At 44.6% G+C, this 14,680-nt stretch overlaps 1 protein-coding gene across 1 annotated transcript in view; it reads right to left on the reverse strand.

The window, feature by feature from the left end:
* Window positions 1-338: 338 nt before the first annotated feature.
* The window catches only part of EPB41L5 (erythrocyte membrane protein band 4.1 like 5), a 122,593-nt gene continuing 108,251 nt past the window's right edge, over window positions 339-14,680 (reverse strand). Inside the window, exon 25 of the mRNA XM_054699630.1 lies at window positions 339-892. Coding sequence (XP_054555605.1) covers window positions 886-892 — 7 coding nt within the window. The 3' untranslated portion in view covers window positions 339-885. The remainder of the gene's footprint in view (window positions 893-14,680) is intronic.

Raw genomic sequence — 14,680 nt, forward strand, 5'->3', positions numbered from 1 at the left:
TTATGAACAAAGTGAAAAAGCACCTCACAGAATGAGAGACAATATCTGTAAATCATATATCTCATAAGGGGTTAAAATCCAGAATACATAAAGAACAAAAATTCTATGTGAAAAAATCTAATATTAAAAAGGACAAAAGATTTTGCTCCAAAGTAGATAATGTCCAATAAGCACCTAAAAAGAAGTTCAACATCTCTAATCATTAAAGAAATGAAAATCAAAGTTGCAACGAGATATCACTTTAAACCAGTTAGGATGACTCTTTAAAAAAAAAAAAAAGCAAAGGAAAACAGAAAACAATAAGAAAAACAGAAAACAAGCAAAGAAAACAGAAAACAAAAACAGAAAGCAAGGATGTGGACAATCTGGAACCCTTGTGTTGTAGGTGGAAGTGTAAAATGGTGCTTCTGCTTGTGGAAAAACAATTGGCAATTCCTCAAAAAGAATTTCATTATGACCCTGCAATTCTAATTCTGGGTACATACCCAAAAGAATTGAAAGCAGAAACATGAAGAGATTTTCACATTCCATTTTGACGCAACATTTTTTATGCAACAATGAAAAGGTGGAAGCTACCCAAGTTCCCACCGACAGAGGAGTGGACAAACAAAATGTGGTATGTCCATCAACGGAATATTATTCATCCTTGGAAAGGAAATTGCGCTGTATGCTACCATTCCTATGAATCTCGAAGACTTGTTAAGTGAAATAAGCCGTTCACAGAAAGACAAATTGTGTATGATTCCATTCACATGAGGCACTTAGAGTCGTCAAATTCATAGCAACAGAAAGTGGAACGGTGGTTTCAATTTGGGAAGATGAAAAGAATTCTGTGGCTGAGTGGTGATGGCTGCACACAATGGGAATGTACTTGATGCCACAGAACTATACACTGAAACATGGTTAAAATGGATAAATTAGAGGTATATTTTATCACCATTTAAAAACATTTAAATTTTAAAAATAATTACAGTGATAAATTTGTCATATATTTTAAACACAATAATACCCCGCCCCCTTTTTTTAAAATAAAAAGATCCTTGGAGGGTGAAGGATAGTTGCAAACACAGTAACAGAAATCTCCACCAGGCACCAGCAACAGCATTGTTCTCCTTGGCACTTCCACCTCTGCGACATCACAGAAATGCCCCCAGGAGTCAGGCTCACTGTGAATGGTGGAGCTTGTGGCTGGACAGAAAATGGCGGGATGGAGGGTAGTGAGGCTGAGTCGAGCTGGGCCGCCTGGGCTTGGACATGCGCACAGATCTCCAGTGGGCCACAGGCCCTTTGCTCTGGTCTGGGGAGCAGTGGTGAGTTGGTAAATCAGTGCTCAGGGAAGAAGGGCAGGGGTGGGGACTGATGGTTTTACTCTTTGAGAGACAAGGAGAGACCCCTGAGGTGCATTCAACGAGGCCTCTCATGGTCTCCTAACCTTGCCAATGGCTGAGACCGAAACAGAAGAGGGAGCACCTGCACTGAAAGTGCCACCCCTTCCCACCCCAGCACCCACTACTCCCTCTAGGACTCCTGACACACTTCCTGGAGCTCCATCAACTGTCGGGCCCAAGGTGGTCTGGCCCTGGGAGGAGGCTGCCATGCTCGGTGACTGCTCTGGGCCTCTGATTGGGCCCTAGATCCCAGGTGTGAAGGAGGGGGCGGGGGGCACTTCTTTTTTCTGGAAAACTGAGGACCAGCTCACCAGGCCATTTTCCAGTGACTCACTTTGTGGTAAATGCATTTCATGACAGAGTAGGCCCCATCCTAAGTGCTTGGTTCTCATGCCTGGGATCCTGAACTGTGCTAGCCAAGTGGAGAGCACAGAAGCACACTCTAGCGAATTACATACCAGTGTCGGGGACTCCCGGAGAAGCTGAGGATGAAAGTACTTGGTTTGCCTCTCACAGTGAGGAGTCTGTGTGGCCACAGGACTGACTAGATACAAGCTTGTGGTAAGCACTGGTTCATGCCGCCACCTCTTCCTGCCCCGCTGACTGCAGTGTCACAGCCAGCCTTGGGCTGTTGTGAAATTCTCTCTGGCACAAGAACAACTACAGGCATGTTCCAGTCCTCGCAGGGAGAGTAATTTGTCCCAAACCACACCCGTGTCTCCTGGGGCGGGGCCCAGTAGTGTGTTCTTGAGCACGGGACAGCAGCCCCAAACCACTGGTGGGACTTGAGGGGTTTCTCTCCAAATCTGAGTCCCAGCTAGGCCTCTGTGTGGCCCATCTGCGGACATTCCTGATCCACAGTTTGGACGAATCTCAGCCTTCTCTCGGAAGGGTGACCAAGGAACTGTTTCTCTATGCACCAGGGCCAAACAGGTCACTGTCTTGAGGCTTGGGAGAGCCCTTCTCCCCCAGGCCATTCTCTGGGACCTCAGACTAGACTTCACAGGCCCCACACACTGACAGCTCCCAGGCCCACAACCGCACTCAGCAGCCCTAATGCGCATCCTGGAACACAGAAGCCCCAGGGGAAAGCCACCTACCAACCAATTCTCCTTTGGATCTGTGGCCAAATGATAAGGGGGAAGCTCCCTGTGTTTCATAAACTGCCCTAGTTGTGCACTCAGTGAGGGCAGGACATAGGCCCAGCTCAGAGTTCCACTCAGTACCGCTGGGTTTCCAGGGAGTGAGGGAGCTGCAGCCTTCAAGACTGGAGTTCCACACTGGGTCTGACTTTACAGTCAGACTTTACAGCTCACCGCACTTCAGTCCTGCCAGCTCAGTGGCAGAGCTATGGACTTCTGAAGAGCGCTGGGCACCTCCCGGGAGGAGGCAGAATCCTGAGGTCTGTCACCAGGGCTTGACAAAGGTGAGCTCCTAGGGCCCAGCCTGCTAACAGCAACAGACTTCTCCTGAGTACCTGAGTGGCGAGTCTGGCACATCAGGTGCTCAATAAATAGCTGTTGAATGAACGGATGAACACAACTTGGAGAAGCTGAGAAAAATCTATCCAGGGCGAATCTATTTATATGAATTTCAGGCATAATCAGAACTAAATTCTGCTATTTGGGGATGTAGAGACCATGTCTCTTGGGGGCCTGGAGGGAGTTGGGAAGGGACCTGGGGGACTTTCTAGTCTTGACCTGGGTTATGGCTAGAGGGGCATTTGCTTGAGAATAAGGTGCTGACAAGCGTACTTACACATGTGCACTTCACGGTATGTGTGATATATTTCATAATAAAGAGGATTTTTGAGGTAACATTGGTTTGAGGTAACATTGGTTTACAAGACTGTGTGTGACTCAAAGGCAGATGATGGTACCCACTCAGGTGCTGGTCACATCACCACACCTACCACAAAGGCACCTTCAGCCTCCACTGCAGTCCACGGTGCTCCTTCCCCTCTTAACTCCCCCCTCCCATCCTGAAGCTTCAATTCCAAAGTCAGGGTTCTAGGCTTTGTTATTTGGCTTTGTCTGACCCTTTGTTTTACTCTCTATATTCCACATATATGTGACACCATCTGCTATTTGTCTTTCTCTTTCGGACTTACTTTGCTCAGTTCCATTCATGTTGTCACAAATGGCAAGAGTTCACCTTTTTTTTTTTTTAAAGATTTATTTATGCATACAAGAACTGGGGTATATGCCAGAGGTGTGGGGGGTGAGAGGATTCACCAGAGACAGAGCCGGGAACAGAACAGGCAGACTGACTGAAATACACTGCTGAGGGGAGCAGCAGGTGAGTCAGGAAAGGTCTGCTATGCCATGTGGGTAGTAGCTCCCTGGCCAGCAGGGGATCGAACTCGTGCTGCAGAGGCCACGGACAGCTCCACAGCACTGCACTCAACCCCATGTGCCACCAGGGAGGCCCCACCTTTTTTTAAAAATAGCTGAGTAGTATTCCATTGTGTACATATACCACATTTTTCTAACCCATCCTTCTGTGTTAGGCACTTAGGTTGTTTTAATCACTTGGATATTTATTGTAAACAGGGCTGCAGTGAACGAATTGTTTTGTTCTTCAGGTAGGTGCCTATGAGTAGAATTCCTAGGTCCTATGGTAGATCTGTTTTTGATATTTTAAGAACCCCCATGCTGTTTTCACAGGGGCTGGACCAGTCTACAATGCACCGACATTGAATGAAGGTTCCTTTTTCTCCACAACCTCACCAATGCTTGCTGTTTCTGTTCTCTTGACATAGACCATCCTCACAGGTGTGAGGTGGTAGGTATGTAACGGTGGTTTTGATTTGCATTTCCCTGGTGGTAAGTGATGATGAGCATTTTTCATGTGCTTGTTGGTCATCCGCTTGTTTTCTTTGGAGACATGTCAATTTAGATCTTCTGCCCATTTTTTATTGTTTTTTCTTGGTTTCCTTTTTGCTGAGTTATATGAATTATTTGTAGATTTTGGATATTATTCCCTTGTCAGATATATGATGTGCACATATTTTCACCCATTCAGAAGTCTGAAGCCTATGCAGTAGCCCTTTGCCTGCAATCTCCCACTGAGCAGGGAAGTGGGTGCCAAAAATCCCCACCATTCCCAGCCCTGCATTTCCATTGACTCCCCAAAGCAGGAACAACAGCAACAACAAAACCCAAAACCATGCTGGTGGATTAAATTCACTGTGGCTATTCCTACTTTATTTCTACGTACACTAGGGATGCACCAGAGGTATGTACCCAGGATTTCCAAAGTCATGGTCTAGGAGTTCCCTGCTGAAAGGCTACAGTTTCAGGCCTGCACTTTCACTGAATCCCCTAGGTGGACACAAAAACCCACTGGGCAGACTAAGGTCATTGTGGTTATTTGCAGTTTGTTTCTATGCACTCTAGGCAGGGGCTGGCGGTCGCGCAGTGGAGGTGGGTATGAGCCCAGGCTGTGGGCTAGGACTCCACTGCGAAAATGCTACACACGATCTGCCCAGGGGTATTGCATTCTCTCACTGTACAGCAAAACAGGCACCCCAAATCACGTTGGTTCCAGTCCTACATTCTGGTTGACTCCCCAAAGTGGGCACAAAAAAACCCTGCTGGGCAGACTAAGCTCATTGTGACCACTAACAGTGTCTTTTTAGGCATTCAAGGCACAGGCTGAGTGCTGCACAGTGGGAGGGAGATGTGGTGACCCTGGCTCTCCAGGAAGGCGCAGACAATCCTAGCGGACAGAGGATGCAGACAGAGGATCCCCACGCCAAAGCCCGGCCACGGGCCACCTGAGTACCCTTCGTTGAACAGTTAACAGGCTAAGCTCTTGCTGAGAAGTACATCAAACCGGTCTTGGGAGACCCTGGGAGACTGGTGGGGGAAGGGTGAATCTCTCTCTGCGAACTGGCACCATTCCTGGCTTACTGTTTCCCAGTCTTTCCTACCCTTTCTGGCTCTAGTGCCTGGCACTCTTCCTTGCTAAAACGCTGGTCCACATGTCCCCAGCTCTGCTCCAGATGTGGCTGCTCTCTCCAGCTACCTATCCCTGAAGGAAGCAATGACTCAAGGATCCTGTCCATCTGCCATCAAACTTCCTTCCACATAAATATACTAGCAAAGAGTTTTAAAAGTTCTTTTAGATTTGTGACTGGTTCCATTTGTCATCTCCTAGGGACAGTGTGACAAGTTGAGGACCCACATGCAAGCACTGGTGGCTTTTTTAGTGGGAAGGAAGCTCATGGGTTCCCAGGGCCTAATGGCTTTGACCCATCGAAACCCAAAGCAAGGGAAGCACCTTGGAAATTAGGAATGTCAGATTGGCCTGGGTGGTGTGGGAAGCAAAGGGATGAGGACTGGAGAAGAGAAAGAGCTGGCTCCTGTGTGGCAGAAAGAATTGGATGCTAGAAGATAAAGTTGCAAAACTTAGCTACATCAAACAAATGTGCTTTTCCTGGTGCTAATGATCATGCCACCCCTCACCCCCCGCCTGAATAAAGTCCACCTGGGCACATCTGGCCTGACACCCAATTCCCTAACATTCTCCCTTTCCTAGGTGCCTCACATCCTACCCAGGCTGCTTTCCTGCAAACTGAAAATGACTAGAGAACTTCTCTTCCTGTTGGACCCTCCAGATCTTCTCAGTGCTGCAGTGCCCCCCTGTGGTCACAAGGACATCCCTGTCTGGGTAGTTACAAGGATTTCCCCTGGTTGGGGCCACCTGCCTGTGCACAGATGCTGCCTGTCCTGGAAGCATCTCTGGGCTGCAGCTCTGCTCCTAACAAGGGCTACTGTGACAGCTGAGGGGCTCTGTGCAGGTCAATATACACACCCAACTTTCAGCCTCTGAAATCAGATTCAGAGCTTGGCATGACAATGATAGTGCTGGAAGGGGTGGCCTTTGACGAGCATAATCCAAGCCTCATCCTTAGATACATTTTAAGATCTGGGGCCCAGCATCTAGCTCCCAGAGGCAGGGAAGGGCTATGGCGAGATTAATGAGGTAATAGGATGCAAAATGTGGGGAGCTGACTCATGCAAGTACAGGGTGGGCCCTCGTGACCCTGGCAGTACACTTATAGTGCCTCCTTAATCTTGTGCTCTAAGCACTCCTTCTACACCTGTCCCAACTCAGAAGAAAAATTCAGAAAACAGTGCAAAACCACGTGCATTCACTCCTATGTGCACTGACTCCCATGCTGAACTGCAAAGTAGTTTACTAAGGAGCAGGTTTCACATTGAGGACTCTCCATAATCCCCGGAATGGAGCTGGTTGGGAGGCCAGTTAATTGCAGTTGAATGGCAGGTAATGTCCAGGCAGAGGTCAATGGACACAGGGCAAGAGCTCTCAGTGCCTTGCTTGAGAAGGGGGCAGACACAGAGTGGCAGCTAGCCCAAATCAACCAGGCCTCCCTAAGGAGCTGGGCTCCTGTTATGGTTTTACCTGCAACAGACCACAGCACACCCGGGTTCCTCCTGACAATGACAAGTGCCAGCCGTGTGGACCAGCAATCCCTTCTTCCACAGGGCTTCACTCATAGGTACTCATTAGTATCTTAGTTATAACAACCTTATGATCATTGAAGGGAATGACTAGTCAGCCTGTAGTCACCATTGACAGGAGGCCGAACAAAGTACAGTGCCTCTCTGGGAGAGCTCGGGTGCAGGAGGAATGGATCATGGGCTGGGGAAATGTGTGGCTGGGCCATGTTCCTAAAGCTTGGCAAGCTCCCCCTGGGACGTGTAAGAAGGCGTTGTGATATGCAGATGTAACACTTTACATTTTAGTAATTGTGTTTATTTTACTGCATATTAGCAAAACTATAGGTAGTTCACCACAGATTTTATTTTAGGATGCAGATTTGCAAAATAAAGTTCATGAAAGATCATATAAACACCAAGTAACTAACAAAGAAGTGGTAAAAACTGAAATGGCGGTTTGTTAACACAGTGACAAGCCCTAGTGTCCCTGATTTTAGCAGTGAAGGTCCCATGTCCCAGGAAACTGTCCCATCACATGCAAACCAGGACATATGGTCACCTGCGTGTGAATGCCTGAGGTTTGGAAAGGGCCCACCCATTCAGGTATTAGCATCCAATAGCTCTGGGCCAGCAATCAGACTGCCTGATTCCTTGTAAGCCTGAGCATCGTGGTAAGAAGTAAATGGGGAAGCCTAAATTAAGAACCCACTAGAGGCCATGAAACATAATAGGTGTTTAATCCATTCAGCATTCATTCAACAGATATGAGCCCCAACTGCATGCCAGGCAGAGCTTGGAAACAGCAATGGAGAATCTGACATCAGGGAAGACAGTCATTTAATGCCTGTCTTAGTTGGTAACCAATGTTGCAGCTGCACCCACCCCAGTGTTCCTTTGGCCACGAGAGGCCCTTCAGTAATAACCATCAGGAAACTTTGACACAAGGTTTAGTTGTATGACCTGGAAATTACACAGAATAGTATAACTGGGGCCACACAATAAGATTGGGGGTGAACAGCGGGTGGGGGGAGGAGCACACAGGGGACTATTTCACTGGTTTATTCTTCATTGGTGAATTAAAACATAAAAGTAATAATTTAAAGAGTGAGAAGAGAAAAAGCAAGTAACTTAACAGTCAACTACTGAAACTGAGTAAAATCTCTAAAACAAAGGACCTGGGAGAGGGAGTGACTCTTTATGGGGGACTGGGGTCTGACTAGCAGTGTGTTTTTCCCCCAGATAACCATCTCTGAAGTGGCCGCCTCTTTGAAGTGGATGCCTATGCAATCAAACCATTACAGAAAGAGAAACTCCAGCCGACAAGGCTTACACTACAATATTTAAGAAGTAATATCACGAAAGGTGGTGACTGTGGAAACAGGTCAATACTGGAATGTGCAGAGGAGTTCTGGAGGAAGTGAAAGGCAACCTGACCCCTAAAAAGGAACCTCAAGGCAAGGTGCCTGGTGCCACCACATTCCTGGCAGAAGGAGGGAAAGCCCAGGCAAGAGATTACAGGCCACCCAGAAAGAAGGAAATAGTTTTGCTGCCCACTCTGCCATGGAAGCTGCTGAAGAAGTCTGGATTCTGCATTTAGGAAAAAAACGAAGTCACTGATGTTTAAATGTAGATGAGTGTGCTCTCTTCTCTGGCTGCAGTTGGAAAATGATTCAGCTAGTTGAATGTAGGGAGACTAATGGGAAGGTAGCGCAGGAGCTCAAGTCAATGCTGACTTGGTTAAGGGGTAAAGCTGCAAAAGTAAGGAGGCATTTCAGAGACAGATGCAGGGGTTAAGAACCAGTGGCATTATTCACAATAGCCAAGATGTGGAACCTACTTAAATGTCCATCAAAGGATGAATGGATAAAGATGATGTGGCAAGGATATGTACACACACACACACACACACACACACACACACACACACACAAGCACTGAGGAATATTATTCAACCAAGAGAAAAACCATCCTGTCATTTTTGACAACACAGATGGACACTAAGGGCTTTATGCTAAATGAGATAAGTCAGACAGAGAAAGACAAATAATGTATGTTGTCACCTATATGTGCAATCTTTTAAAAAGTCAAACTTACAGAAACAGAGAGTAGAAAAGTGGTTGCCAGGGCTGGGGGTGAAGGAAATTGGGGGATTTTTGTTAAAAGTTACAGGATTTAAGCTGTAAAATGAATAAGGTCTGAGGAGCTAATGTAAAACCTATTTGATTCCTTCAGATGTTGAAGATTTTGTCTGAAAAAAGAGCCAACCTTCTGCTGTTTGCAGAAAGCCATCTTACTAATAAAGACAAGAACAGACTTAGGGCCTCCCTGGTGGTGCAAGGGGTTAAGACACAACCTATGAAGCTCTCTGCAGCCACTGCAGCATGAGTTCGATCCCTGGCCAGGGAGCTACCTACATGGCGCTGCAGACCTCTCCTGACTGGCCCGCTGCTCCCCTCAGCAGTGTATTTCACTCAGTCTGCCTGTTCTGTTCCCCACTCTGTCTCTAATGAATCCTCTCACCCCACTCCCTGCACCCTCTGGCCTGTACCTCCGTTCTTGTATGCATAAATAAATAAATCTTTTTTTTTTTTTTAAAAGAGCACACTTAGAGTTAGAGGCTAAAAGACAATTAATTCCACAAGCAAATGAATGGCAATTTAAAAAAGTCTTGAACAGGAATAGCTATACTCAAATCAGAAAAAATGGGATTCCAATTAAAAGAGACAGAAATGATTAAGGGGCTAATATAACAAGAAAAGATGACATTTATAAATACAGATATACCAAATGATGAATCACCAGGATACATAAGACAATTATTAATAGAACTAGATATATTAGTAATAACACATTAATATTCCACTTATAACTATGGCCACATCAACAAGACAGACCAAATAGAATTAACAGACATCTACAAAACAAGCCATCCCCAAACAGCTGCATACAAATTCTTTTCAAGTGCATATGGAACTCTTTCAAGAACAGATCTCATGTTGGAACACAAGTGGTTTTATTAACTATAGAGAGTGAAATCCTATCAAGTACTTTTTCTGACTATAATGCCGTAAAGTTTGAAATCAACTACATAAAAAAAAAACAGGAAAAACTATGAATACATGGAGACTAAACTTATTAATAAGTTGCTTAATAGCTACTGGAATTAAAATAGAAATTAAAAATAATCTTATGATTAATGAAAATTAGGATCCAAGCTACCAGAATCTATGGAATGTAGCAAAAGTGGTCCTAAGAGTGGAGGTAGTTGCAAAACAGGTCCACATTAAAAAGCAAGAAAAGGGGTCTCTCTGGCGGCCTAGGGATTAAGTCTCAGCACTACCAAGGCAATAGGCCCACTCCCACCATGGGGGCCTAAGTTCCATCCCTGGCCGTGGAGCTACCCACATGGCGCAGCAGACCTCTCCTGTCTCGCCCACTGCTCCCACTAGTAGTGTGTTTCAGTAGATCTGCCTGTTCTGCTCCCTCCTTTGTCTCTGGTGTGTCCTTTCACCCCCCTCCTACTCCCCCCCAACCCTGGTACCTCTGGTCTACATCCCAGTTCGTCTACATAAAAAAAAGAAAAAAATTACATTAAAAGAATAATTCTTTTTTAAAAAAAATAAAGAGCAAGAAAAATCCCAAATAATCAATTTAACATTTCACTTACAGAGAATTGAAAAAGAGGAGCAAACAAGACCTAAAGTTAATAAAAGGAAGGAAATAAAAAAAAAAAAAGCTGAGCAAAATAAATGAAACAGAGAAAAGACTTGAAACTGACAGTTGGTTCTTTGAGAACATAAAATTAATAAACCTCTAAGTAGACTTAAAAAAAAAAGGAGAAAACGTTAATAAGAATTAAAAGCGAAAGAGTAGAAATTACCATAAATGGCACAGAAATACAAAGGATCATGAGATTACAATGAATAACTATATGCCAATAAATTTGATAACCTTGAAGAAATGGACAAATTCCAAGAGCAGTATAGCTTATCCAGATGAAACCAGAAGAGCTGATTAAACTAATCACAACCATGGAAATCTGAATAGCAATCAAAAGCTCTCCAAAAAAGAAAAGCACAGGGGCAGATGGCTTTACAACTGAATTCTACCAAATTTTTAAAAAAGGATTTTCCCTTATCTTGCTCAAATATTTCTAAAAATCCAAGAAGAGGGAATGCTGCCTAGCACATTTTACTATGGCAAAATTACCCTAATACCAAAACCAGACAAAGACAGCACAAGAACACTACTGGTCAAAATCCCTAATGCACATTTTCTAAACAAAAATATTAAAATCCATGTGGAACCATAAAGGGGCTGAAATAGCAAAAGTGAACCTGAAAAGAAGGAGAGAAATGGAGGGATCATGGTACCTAACTATGCCAAAAGCAACAGTAGTTAAAATTACATGGAATTGGCATAAAAATAGACACAGGGATCAATAGAACAAAAGCAGAAGTCCAGAAATATACCCACGCATCTATCATTACTTAATTCATGATAATGCATGGGGAAAGGAGTCTCTTAACAAATGGTGCTGAGAAAACTGGTAATGGCCACACGTGAAAGAATGAAGTTCGATCACTTTCTAACTCCAAGCAAAAAATAAATTCAAAATGGATTAAAGACTTAAGATATGACCTGCAACAATAGATAGAAAAAAATATTGCACTATGTTTCATGACAGCCATGACAATGATGTTTTTAGAGACTTAACTCCTACAGCAAGGAAAGTAAAAACAAAAATAAACAATTGGGATTATTGCAAATTAAAAATTTACATTCATAGTGAAAGAATGTAAGTTGATTAAAAGGACATCCTACTAGATAGGAGATTACACAATCAACAAAGGGTTAATATTCAACATATAAAAAAACTTATATACTCTAACAATAAAAAAACCAATTAATAAAGGGAGAGCAGATGTGGACAAGTCACCAAAGAGAATGTCTAGAGAGCCAACAGGTACATGAAAAAATGTTGTTCACTATTGCTCTCAATAAGGGAGATTCAGGGCCTCCCCTGGTGGCACAGGCGGTTAAGTGCCGCGCCGTGAAGCTGTCTGCAGCCTCTGCAGTGTGGGTTCGATCCCGGCCGGCTGGTGAGAATCCCACATGGTGTGGCAGACCTCTCCTGCCTTGCCCGCTGCTCCCCTCTGCAGTGTATTTCGTCAGTCTGCCTGTTCTGTTCCCCGCTCTGTCTCTGGTGAATCCTCTCACCCTCCCGCACATCTGGCCTGTATCCCGGTTCTTAAATAAATAAATCTTAAAAAAAAAAAAACAAAAAAACAATAAGGGAGATTCAGGTCAAAAGCACGACGAGATAGCATCTCACACCAGTGAGAGTGGCACATATTAATAAGCCCCCAACAAGTGCTGGAGAGGATGCAAAAAGGAATCCTATTACAATGTTGGTGGAAATTTAAACTGGTGCAACCATTTTGGAAAAAGGGTCTGGATATACTTTAAAAAACTGAAAACAGAAAGTCTGTGATCCAGCAGTTCCACTGTTGGGCATCTAACCCAAAGACTATACACTCTACAGCATCTACTGAAGCATTGTTTACAAAAGCTAGGACATCGACACCACCTTAGCACCCATTAATAAAGGACAGAATCAAGAAAACGTGGTCTATCCACACAATGGAATATTATTCAAATATAAAGAAAAATGAATGTCACCATTTACAGCAGATTGGAAGGAGTTTGAGGAAATTATGTATAGTAAAGCAAGTCAGAATGACAAATATTGGACTTTACATTTAACAAAACCAAGTATTTATAAAAACCACTGGACACTAATAAATGATGTTTCTGAGGTTAAGAGGGAGAAGAAAGGCAGAAAGTACCAAAGGGGTCTAAAGGGTGGTACCAAAGTATCAAAGGGGTCTAAAGGGTGTCTAAAGGGTGGTGTGGGGGTTGCCACCAAGATGATTGGTTTGTAAATCAGTTCTAAGATTTTTGTGTTCCTTGCATGCACATCTTATTTAACAGCTCCATGTGCATCTCTGCCTCATGACTGATGGTACATGATTAAGTTGATCTCTGGCCTTTTTACATGGAAGTCAGCTTGACTAGACCTAAAATCCTTGGCTCACGTCTTATTTCCTTGAATCTCTTAAACATGCTGTTCCTTTTTCTTATGGTATAAAATGTTGCTGTCCAAGTCCTGTATCCTAGAAAGACATTTTTTTTTTTTTTTTGGCCTGGATGCCCTGTGTAGTTTTCCTTTTAAATTTATTAATTTTACTAGAATAAGGTCTAAACCAACCTTGTTGTTAGTCTCTGTAATCCATTTTCTCAGGTTCATAGATTTCCTCACTATGTATCTTCAATTCTTTTTTTCTAATTTCAGAGAAGTTTTTGCGAACTTGTGTATTTTTGTAGTAGCTCTTACTTTGGTTTTTCCTTTTCAGGATCTTGTTTAAAAAAAAAATAAATAAATAAAACAATGGTAAAGCATATGAAGCTTCCTGGGAGTTGTGTGTGAACTCCCAGCTCATGAACAGCCCTAGTTCTCCAGCTCCGTGGCACGCAGAGCTCCTGAAGGGATGAGACAAATGGGGTCAGGGAGCATGTGTTGAATGTGGAGATGACTCTAAAGTAGGGATACTGGCTGTAACCTGGGAAGAGGCTGTTCAGAACCTCAGGAGCCCTGAGAGCGTTAGACATTTATGGGTCCCTCCACATCCAGCTGGGGCTGTATGAAGCTTTGCTGAGTCATGGACATTTGAAATGGATACAATTCTCATGTGAAAACTCTGCCCTTGGAGTGGAAGGGCTTTAGGAATGCAGTGTAAGATGTGAGACTGCTCTTTGTGCGAACACTTACTTCGGGAGTTAAGGCAAGCAACACTGAAGAAAACAGACTAAAGAATAGTGAAACAGTGTAATGGAAGCCAACACCTAAATTCCTGTCCTTAGCCTGATGACCCAGGGCAAGTTCCTGTGCCTCGCTGACCTGTTTCCCAATCTAGAAATTGAGAAATTGGGCCAGAAAATTCTAACATCTCTATTGAAAATCCCTAACATCCTGATTTCCTAGCTTGAGAGGTCAAGAGGCGCCTATCTTTGCATGGTGCTTTGACCTGTAAAAGAAGATTCTGGAGGGCTGGGAAGATTCTGGAGTGCCCCAGAGGACACGAGTGGGCAGCACTAATTTGGAGAGTGCTGCTCTGTGCTCCACTACATCTCTCAAGAGTGGAGTCTTGGAATCCAAGCACAGTTGGTTGAGGATCCGCTGGGGCATGGGTGGGGCCAGATGCAGATGGCCCTGAGCCACCTCACTGCCACCAAACCAAAGTTGAGTTCTTTCCTTGGGCCTTGGTGACGTGAGCCCTGCAGTCTCTCCCTCTTGGGCTTTGCTGCCATCGCTTAGTGCTGACCATGAAAGTCCTTTCAGTCTGGCATGCTGGGCTACCGTTTTGGTAGCCCCTTCCCTCTGCTAGGTGCCCTGCCCTCCGAGGCCAAGCGGTGGGCCTATAATTCAAGGCAGCGAATCAGAGTTCTCTGCCTGAAATGTGAGCAACGGGGAAGGGCCAGGTGGCTCTGTCAAATGGAGTCTGTGCTTCCTTCCCCGCACTCTGCCCATCTTCCCACTGGTGCAGCGAGATCCCTGTAACCTTCCCATGAGGCTTTCTATTTGGGCTTAGCATGACTTCAGGTGCTTATTGCCATAAAACCCTTTTGAGAAGAGATTCGAGCACAAATGTAGCTACGCCCAGGGCCCTGCCTTTCCCTACACATCTTCAAAGAGCATGAGAACTGCTCCTTGGCTGCGAAGACCCAAGTTGCCTTAGAGACAGGAGAGGGAAGAGGGCGGGA

This window comes from Talpa occidentalis, unplaced genomic scaffold (genome assembly GCF_014898055.3).
Source record: "Talpa occidentalis isolate TD23 unplaced genomic scaffold, MPIMG_talOcc4v2.1 talOcc4.3, whole genome shotgun sequence".
In the NCBI taxonomy this organism is placed as follows: Eukaryota; Metazoa; Chordata; class Mammalia; order Eulipotyphla; family Talpidae; genus Talpa; species Talpa occidentalis.